This window comes from Triticum aestivum, chromosome 4A (genome assembly GCF_018294505.1).
Source record: "Triticum aestivum cultivar Chinese Spring chromosome 4A, IWGSC CS RefSeq v2.1, whole genome shotgun sequence".
Classification (NCBI taxonomy): Eukaryota; Viridiplantae; Streptophyta; class Magnoliopsida; order Poales; family Poaceae; genus Triticum; species Triticum aestivum.
Window position 1 is genome coordinate 469,251,151 of NC_057803.1, and position 9,834 is coordinate 469,260,984.

At 43.7% G+C, this 9,834-nt stretch overlaps 1 protein-coding gene across 3 annotated transcripts in view; it reads left to right on the forward strand.

Annotated features, from left to right (window-relative positions):
• The window catches only part of LOC123086423 (pentatricopeptide repeat-containing protein At4g18975, chloroplastic), a 4,621-nt gene extending 631 nt beyond the window's left edge, over positions 1-3,990 (forward strand). The window contains exons 2-11 of one of the 3 annotated variants that reach the window (XM_044508190.1): positions 712-804; positions 1,086-1,126; positions 1,218-1,327; positions 1,449-1,559; positions 1,727-1,789; positions 1,881-2,024; positions 2,110-2,322; positions 2,441-2,639; positions 3,384-3,490; positions 3,584-3,990. In XM_044508190.1, the coding sequence (XP_044364125.1) occupies positions 716-804; positions 1,086-1,126; positions 1,218-1,327; positions 1,449-1,559; positions 1,727-1,789; positions 1,881-2,024; positions 2,110-2,322; positions 2,441-2,639; positions 3,384-3,478 (1,065 nt within the window). In that variant the 5' untranslated portion in view covers positions 712-715 and the 3' untranslated portion in view covers positions 3,479-3,490; positions 3,584-3,990. Of the gene's footprint in view, positions 1-75; positions 805-1,085; positions 1,127-1,217; positions 1,328-1,448; positions 1,560-1,726; positions 1,790-1,880; positions 2,025-2,109; positions 2,323-2,440; positions 2,640-3,383; positions 3,491-3,583 lie in introns of those variants that run through there. The other 2 variants (XM_044508189.1, XM_044508191.1) reach the window with 2 other exon arrangements.
• Positions 3,991-9,834: the final 5,844 nt, after the last annotated feature.

Here is a 9,834-nt window from a genome sequence, read left to right on the forward strand (position 1 = left end):
AGAGCTGCAGCTCCTCTGCTCCTCTACTCCATGTCCGCCCCCTTTATGAATTCTTCTACTCTTCCAGCATGGCCATAGCCAACCTCCTCTTCTCCTCCCCCCTCCATATCCCTCTCTGATTAGCTAATTTACAATGTTTACATCAGATGTTAGTACCAAAGTTCAGCCATTAAAATATTTTTTGCCGAGTTGTCTGATTTCATAATCAAGAGAATGTAGACAAGTGTTCAGTATGGGTTTTAAGTTTCCTACCATGTCTCCTAAAGTTTATTGTTTCGAATTTGAGAGTAAGTGTTGTTTGTTAATTCCAAAGTTTGTCATCCAAACATGTTTGGTATTGAAATCTCAGGCATTTCAAAGGCCAATTCACTGAACAACCAAACAGGTGAATTCGTATTCGTGCCATTTCAGTTTCCTCAATGATTTGGAATTTAGACCAATTCAATACGGAGCTCTCCAATGGAGACATCCAAACGAAGCGTTAGGTTATTGTCTATTCGTCTGTGGTAGCATAAATAAATCACTGAATGTCTTGTTGTTTACAGTTTATGCAAAGCCATTGTTGTTTACAGTTATGTAAATCCATTGTTGTTTACAGATGATAGTTATTAATGACAACATTCAGAATTGAAATGTGTTCTTCTTTAGCTTGGCCGCCCAGCAATTTGTTTATAGCTCCGCCACTGATTAAGGGGCTTTCATTCCTCTCGCAGCCATGCTTGGCCATCTCCGGCGATCCTCTGGCATTCTGCGCCGCCTACCGATCGCCAGCTTCGCTCCCTCCGACCCTGCCGCTGCATACTCGTGAGATTTGCTCCCTTTTATCCAATCCGCTGTCAAAATGTTCCCTTACTTTAAAAGCATCCTTGCCCCTTATCGGTTAGCTGGTGGCGTTCTTGCTCCATTTCTGGTGCAATACTATACTTTCTAAATTTGAGTTGCACAATTATATGCTTATAGCACGTGAGTTAAGCTTTTTGCTTGCTTCACTGCCTCTAATTCCATTCCATGACAAGATACCTTTTGAGTAAGTAAAACTTTTTTCACCTCTGACTTCTCCAAATAATATTGTCTGCATCGTGCAGGGGATGGAGTTCACACGCCGAGTCACTCTCGTTTGTTTCATGTAAGACCTTTCTTTCACTTCGCCATATTGAATCACCCTTCATTTTCTTCTAGATGATTGGCGCCTTTGATGAAATATCAATCCATGGCAGGTTGGTGTGGCAAGCATGCTACCAGGAATTTCTCTACAGATGATAAAGTTACCAATGGTCGTCGAGGGTATCGGCAAAAGGAGTTGAAGAAGCCAAGTACGGCCGTGAAGGTATTTCGACAGAGTTTAGCCCTGTGCTTCACATGTGGCCTTACACTTTTTTATAGCCTCATGCTGTTAATCCCAAGAATATGATAGACAACAGGTTAAGTAATTTGATTTTGCTTCACAGGATAATGATGCAATCATTGATCGCATACAAAAGAGCACAAGGGGGTTGAAAAAAGGGCCGGTTGGGCACACCCTTTCATCAGCAGAGAAAAGGAAATTCCTTATCAACACTGTACGTCATTACATAAAGATAGTCTTAATATTATCTTTTCTGTCTTTTGAGTTTATCATGCGTCAATGATACTTATACTTTAGCTGGTGCCTGTAGAGCTCCAAATCACATGTTCGCATAATTTAAAGGATTGTATGTAATAACTAACAATCAAAATGTTGTTGCAGAAGTGCAATTTCACTTGTTATATACCAAATATGAACTATAAAAAGTTTTCTTGCGCCTTCAAGGCAAGTAATGAGCTTGCACTATGTAATCAACTAGCAACTGTTGTCCCTAAAAACTTTTAGTAGCTTATTCATTCTCATCTCTAAATTGCAGCTTCTTGATCTTGAAGACTCAAAAGAAGCTGTTTACAGCACCCTTGATGCATGGATCGCCTTTGAGCAGGACTTTCCACTCGCCTCATTAAAGCAAGCAATTGTAGCTCTTGAAAAGGAGGAACAATGGCATAGAGTTGTCCAAGTATTGCAGATTATAATTTAATTTATTTTTATTGAATTTATCTTTTATACAGTATGAATTAAATTTCTGCCAACTACAAACCTAGGTAATAAAATGGATGTTGAGCAAAGGGCAAGGAAATACCATCAGAACATACGAGCAATTAGTGCGTGCACTTGAGAAGGACAACAGAGCAGAGGAAGCACATAAAATCTGGGAGAAGAAAATAGCCCATGACCTGCATTCAGTTCCTTGGCGTTTCTGCGGTCTTATGTTGGCAATTTACTACAGAAACAATATGCTAGATAGGCTTATCAAGGTATGGACCTCGAATGTTTTCTACTCTTCACTGACTCTACCTACTCTTTTCCTTCAAGTTTATTGGCTGGTAATTTCTAATATGATCTTACCATTGCTTGCCTTCTCTGATGGCTTAGCTCTTCGGTGCCCTTGAAGCATGTGGTCGCAAGTGTCCTAGTAAAGAATATATACGGAAAGTTGAAGTTGCATATGAAATGCTTGGTCTATTAGAAGAGAAGAAGGATTTGCTTGAAAAGTACAAGGATTTGTACAATAAGCCATCAAATAGTGATAGAAAGAAAGATCGACGGTTCAAGAAGGCTGAGAAGAAAGCTGGTTAGTCCTGTGGCGCCTGTAATCCTTTATTTGCCCAATGACAGTCAAGCATTTCTGACAAGTTGAAATGGCTTGTTTCTGTTAAATACTTATAAATCCATTTCCGTGTATATGTAACTTTCTGATTGGTTTACACACACCCATTTAAGCAGAATAAGGTACTGGAAGCTCAAAATGTGCTAATTCTGGAGAAATACCTGATTTACTTTTACCCTTTATTTGCATGGTTATCTAGTCAAATTTGTTACTACTTGTGTTCATAAATAAACACCATTTATACATGAGCACGGTCTCCAGTATGCAAGTTTGACTGTCATATTTTATATGAATATGTTGGTTAAATCTCACACCATCTAAAATAGATATTTTATATTATTTTTACCTGTCAAAGTAAGAATTTGCTTGCTTTCTAAAATGCCGTCTATTTCTGAATGGAGCTAATTTATTGCACCTGGTATTCATCTTTCAGTTCACTGATTTGTTAGCAAGAAAATACCAGTCTTTGTTACGTGGACATAGATGCTTGGTGTATTTTGTAGTAGGATTTCCCAGTGTTCTACTCTACGCCATTTTCTTCAGAACTATTCTGAGAATCTTTTCATACCATGCTTGTGAATTTCCATTATGTTCTGAGTTTTCTTGAGACATCACACGGCAAACATTCTTGAAATTTCTGGCAGCTACTAGAAATTACTTCATTTGCTATGATGCTGAAACTAATTATTAACAATATTCTTTTCTCAGCTGATGATGGCAGCAAACAATTGGAGATGGAAACATCTGAAAACTTACCAGTTAACTCATGCCCTTCAGATAAGGAACTGGTTGCCAGCAGTTAGTCAAGATAAGAAGTAAAGCAATGCAGTTGCTGGCATATTAGTTTACAATTATGTTTCTCTAGTCACCGACACTGACGTGTTATATTATTGTTGTTCCCCTTTCAGATACAACACCGATGGTGAGATCAGTATCAGCCAAGAACGTGATGCAGCTAGTAATCTCTACCAGTAACACTTACTGGGCCAACCAATAGTCCATTACTAATAGGAAAGAAGCATGAACATTGAAACCCCCTTATTCTTCCATAAATCATTGAAGTGCGGTGACTTCCATGTTGCCTTGGACAAATATTTCCGAGTGTTATCGTTCGCCAAAAAAGTTGTAATGTCTGAATATTGGAATAAGTGGGCGCATAACTGTAGTCAACGAAGGGATTACATGAGGAAACCAGTACTTTATCTCATGTACTCAGTGTGAGAATTGTTGTGCTGACATTTCTGTTTTCATACTAGAAAGCCAAATTCCTGTTATCCATCGCAATCTAATATCTCTGCCTTTGTGGAATGTCAAATGCTTTGCTACATTTTCTTTTATCCTGGTTCTGAAACTGTGGTTGATGTTTGCTCTGCGCGAGTTCGCAGAGGACGCTCACTCCAATAATGGTGCAAGCCTTTGAAATGGCAAACGTTAGAGAAATTCCAACGCAACGATGTTTTTTTGTCCGTTTGGATCGGTTGCCTGTTCATCATCTGTCCCCTTTTGCGTTTGGGTTGGCAGTGCACCCAACACGTGGACATATTTTCGTCCTTGCGGCCGGCCTGAAGTATCTTTTTCAAACATAATTCAACCAAAATACAAACATCATAGATGGTTTCACAACCAAACAAATATATCATAGTTTACAAGTCAAATAAATATATCATAGTTTACAAACCAAATAAAAAATAAATTGTCTCAAATACATTTAAAAAAGATACATCTATTGGTTGGTTTTCACAACCAAACAAATATATCGTAGTTTACAAGCCAAATAAATATATCATAGTTTACAAACCAAATAAAAATTAAATTGTCTCAAATATATTTTTTAAAAAAGATACATCTATTAGTTGCCAACGTGAGCCCGCATATGCTCAACTAAATTATTTTGCAGCTAAATGAGAGTTTCACAATCACACATTTGATGATGAAGTTGGATGAACCGTGCAAATGTTGTCGCTCCTCCATGCTCAGGCACAACATTGTCACCCTGAAACTGAAACCCTTGGTCATAGTTACGTTCCGAACGCTCATTCTCTACGATTATATTATGCATGATCACACAAGCAGTCATCACCTGCCACAACTTCTTGGTGCTCCAAGTACTAGCAGGATATCGAACGATGCCCCATCGAGATTGCAGAACACTAAAGGCACGCTCCACATCCTTCCTAGCACTCTCTTGTTTTTGGGCAAATCTCTTTCTCTTCTATCCTATAGGGTTGGAGATTGTCTTCACCAAAGTAGTCCACTAAGGATAGATACCGTTAGCTAGGTAGTATCATTTGTTGTAGTTGTGGCCATTTGACCTCCGGGTAGTTGTCTTCGGCAAGCCTTGCAAACACCGGAAAGCATTGAAGCACGTTGATATCATTGTGAGATCCGGCTATGCCGAAGAAAGAGTGCAAAATCCAGAGATCTTGTGAAGCCACGGCCTTGAGTATGACACTGCAGGCTTTGACATGGCCCCTATACTGCCCCTGCCAAGCAGAAGGGCAATTTTTCCACTCCCAGTGCATACAATCTATGTTACCAAGTATCCCCGGAAAGCCCCTGCCGGCATTCATCGCCAACAAGCGGGTTGTATCTACAACATTTGGCTCTCTCAAGTACTCAGGACCAAACACCGCTATCACAACCTTGCAGAACTTATACATGGACTCTAGGCACGTGGACTCTCCCATACAGACATACTCATCAATAAAATCACCGGAGACTCCCTATGCAAGCATCTGAATAGCTACAGTACATTTCTAATAAGAGGAGAAGCCAATCTTTCCAAGGGCATCCTCCTTGCACTCGAAATATTTATCGTATGCCACCACCCTCTCCTAGGTACGGTTGAAAACATACCTAGCCATACGGAAACAGCTCCGGAATAGGTGATGTCTGAAGAGCGGGTTGGGTGTCTCGAAGTAGTCCTTCCAGAGTAGGAAACGGTCGCTCTCTCGATTGCGATTCAACGCCGGAGTGTGCCCCGGGATCGAGCCCCGAAACATCGGCCGCTGCCTACTAAGGTGGTCATGGACGACCAACACAGCAGCCACAAGCTCCTCATTGTCGGATGAAGAATCATCTGAGTCGCAAATGAAACTGTGGAAAAAGAACTCGTCAACGGAGTCCATTTGTACCTTGCGGGTAAACCATCGAACAACTTGCGGGCGTCGTCGAACAAGCTGGCTGGTGAAGAGCCACGCGCCTCCTCTAGACCAGGTAGCTGGCCTTGGCGGCGTCCGGCGAGTGTGACAACGTCAGACGAGCGAGGTCGTTGCACTTTTGTCCGCTTCACTACAAGTGCGCCACTATTAACACGCCACTGGTAACAAGTACTAATGGCGCACCCCTGGTGCGCCATTAGTATCCCAGATAATAGTGGCGTGGCAGTGCGCCATTAATATGTCCCCTGGTGCGTAATTACTATGCCTCCCAGGGGGGCATATTTACCTTGTGCTCTGGGTTACTAATGGCGCACTTCTAGGTAATGCGCCACTAGTATGTTTATTGCAGTGCGCCACTAGTATGTTTATTGCAGTGCGCCAGTAAAGTGCAGTATGGTGCGCCACTAGTATGAATATTAGGAATTTTTTCTTTTCTGATATTTGCACATGTTACAAAATATATTACTGCACAGAATATAGACAGCACAACATATAAACAACAGATTTATCGAATACAAATAGAAGATTAGTCTCCGAATACAATTCATCATATTAGTCTCCGAATTCAAAAGACCGAACAAAGTTAGAACATTACAAGTCTCGAGACCGCGAGTAGCGAGTTTGTCTTCACATTACAAGTCGATATCGATCATCTAAACTACCATCACATAGAAGAGAGCTGCGTTCATCACGATGAGCATCATCGCGATGAAACTGGTCTTCATCCGGTTCCTCCTCCGCTCCCTCCTCTCTCTCGCTAGATAGCGCGCGTATCTAGCTTCCGCCTCCGCCCTAGTGGTGTACCCTTTGTAACTGTTACCGCTGAAACGATAAACCTGTCTCCGACACTCCTCCCAGCCGTCGTAGACTCCGGGAACCTTACCCTCGTACACGACATACGACGACATCTCTATGCACTAGACAAACAAAATGTTAGAAGCAATTCACAGACAATACATAAGCAATATATAAATATGCAACAAAAGGATCGAAGAGAAAAGCAACACACTAATAGCACGATTCATGGCCCTACTAATAAATAGCATCGATTACATATAAGTTGAACGACCGTCCAAACCAAAGAGACATACAAGTTCAATAAAGTTTAATTACAACATGAGCTAATCGATATTTCAGAACTACATAGCATCACTACTTTCGACTCGACTCATGGACCGGAGCGTGGATGAAGCCGCCGTCTTTCGTGATGGTCATGAAATCGCGTTCGTTGTCAGCCTGCATTTGTAGCGTTGTTTCTATTTCACTGTTGGACGGTTGATATCTGAGGTAGAACTGCCCCGAGGTACGAAGGACATCTTGATGGATGATTTCCGCAAACTCCGACTGGATGCGAAAGAATTCTTATCTGAGGTCCGTGTCCTGGATTGCCGACAAGCGTGTGTCCCAATCTTTGAGACTATTTGGTAGGAGAAGTTGATTATGGCCCCGTACGATCGCCGGCATGTGATGGAGGGCGTAGTAGGCATCCTTCTGACTGCCAGGCGGCTGCTTGACACAGGGGAACGTCGTTACGTGGGTGAACACATGCTTGCCGTACCTAAGAATTGGCCTCCTGAAGGTGCCTCCAGATTTGGCGTAGCCGGGGAGAACATCATCAAGAACTTTCTTGATATTTGTGTAGTCTTTATTCGACTGACGGTTCGAGTCGAAATACGTGGCCATGGAATAGTTCGGGCTTAAGAGGATGAGTGTGCAACGTGTGTCACTGCACAAAACATGGAATGTTAGAAAAAAAGAATGATCGAAATCTAAGAAATCATATGTTACGAGGCGGTGAGGGGATGACTTACTCGGGAAAGTAAGGCACGAGGAAGTTATCCTTATCTGGGTTCGCCAGAATGACGCCTTCAAGGTATGAACTCGCGACTTGCCGGTCCCCAGCGCTGCCTAAGATCTTGGCACACATGTAGAATGGGTCGACTATCATGATGCCCGGGGTCTTGTCTCTAATGATCCGCATCTCCATACTCAGCGAAAATAGCCGAACGAAGGTGTAGTGCAGCGGATGAAGGTTAGACATAGCGAAGATGTCATCAAACCGCAGGACGATCATACCCCCGATGGCGCTATCGACAAAGTCCTTGCCCTCTGGCACCTTGGCCACGAAAACCGGGTATGCCACATCATTCTCGGAGAGACGCCGCTTCTCCAAAGAAAGAACACTATCATGCAGACTCCGCATAGCACCGGTTGCAGCATTGAGCAGATTAGTCGGTAGCATCGGCCTACCCGCCACATGCACCCTCCTTGAGATATCCTTAGATGTAGGTGGCCCGTCCTGAGCACGGATCGTACTCGGTGTCGGCTGGCTCGCACCCTTGTTATTATTTCTTTTCCGTCCCTTCTTCTTCTGCTGTAATGGGATCGAGGTCTGCTCAGAGACAGCCTTCTTGAGTGTGTTGGGGCTAATAATATTTTGCACCTCGGCTATCTGAGGCTCGGTGAAGGCGGCAGCTGGAGGTGTCTCCTGAGAACTAAACTCCAGACGACGCCTGTTGCAATTGGGTTTCTCCGTGGTATCAGCTAGATCGCGATCATCTTTTGCAGGGTTGGGTTCTTGAGAAGGAGGCCTCAAGAATTCGTCACCGTACCCATGTTCGTTGAAGTACTTATCGACCCCGATAAATGAACATCGTCGTCGTCCGGATCCTGTTCCATATGCATGTCCGGATCGGCCATATGTTCGTCGTCGTCGTCCATTAGCGTTGCGGCGGTCTTGCCATGGCTTGGCGCCGGCACGACTGGCGGTGTTGTCTGTGGGGTGGTGTCCCCCGCCCCAAATGAATCTGGCTCTTCGGCCAAAGCATGGACCAACCTATGCAGGCACTGAGGGTCATCACATCATCTTCGTCGGCCCTAGGGGGTCGATACGGAGGTAACAAGTCGTCGTAGCCCCGCAGCACCCGAACCAGTTGAACCCTATACACGTTGGGTGGCATCGGATTAGCGTGGAACAGGCGGTTGCCCGGTTGAACGATTCTGGCCTTGGCGACATCAATCAACTTGCCGTTCACGAAGTGCAGGAGAGTGCATGGAACGTCGGCGATGCCCTGCGAAAACATGTAGGGCGTCAGGGATGCCCAGTCAAAGGCAAGGAGATGAAGTCATCGGCCGAGAGGCTTAGTTACCGTGATGGCGTCGAGCTCGGCTAATGTCGAGGCATAGCCAACGGCGGGCGTGCAAGTGACGGAGGGGCCGCTTGCTGCCGAGGTGCCGGCCGGCGTATTCTTCCCACACCCGGGTGCATTAAGCTCCAATGCCGGCACCCATTAAGCTCCAATGCCGCCTCCGCCGGAGACACCAATGGCGCCGCCGGCACGTTGTGCGAGTTGCTGCCTGCTACCTCTTGAGCACTTGCATTGGTTTTTCCTTGAAGAGGAAAGGGTGATGCAGAAAAGTAGTGTAAGTATTTCCCTCAGTTTTTGAGAACCAAGGTATCAATCCAGTAGGAGGCCACGCACGAGTCCCTCGCACCTACACAAACAAATAAATCCTCGCGACCAACGCGATAAGGGGTTGTCAATCCCTACACGGTCACTTACGAGAGTGAGATCTGATAGATATGATAAGATAATATTTTTGGTATTTTTTATGATAAAGAGAAATAAAAGATGCAAGGTAAAATAAATGGAAAAGGAAATAACTAAGTATTGAAAGATTAATATCATGGAAGATAGATCCGGGGGCCATAGGTTTCACCAGTGGCTTCTCTCAAGAGCATAAGTATTTACGGTGGGTAAACAAATTACTACTGTTGAGCAATTGACAGAATTGAGCATAGTTATGAGAATATCTAGGCATGATCATGTATATAGGCATCACGTCTGAGACAAGTAGACCGACTCCTGCCTGCATCTACTACTATTACTCCACACATCAACCGCTATCCAGCATGCATCTAGAGTATTAAGTTCAAGAGAACAGAGTAACGCTTTAAGCAAGATGTCATGATGTAGAGGGATAAACTCATGCAATAT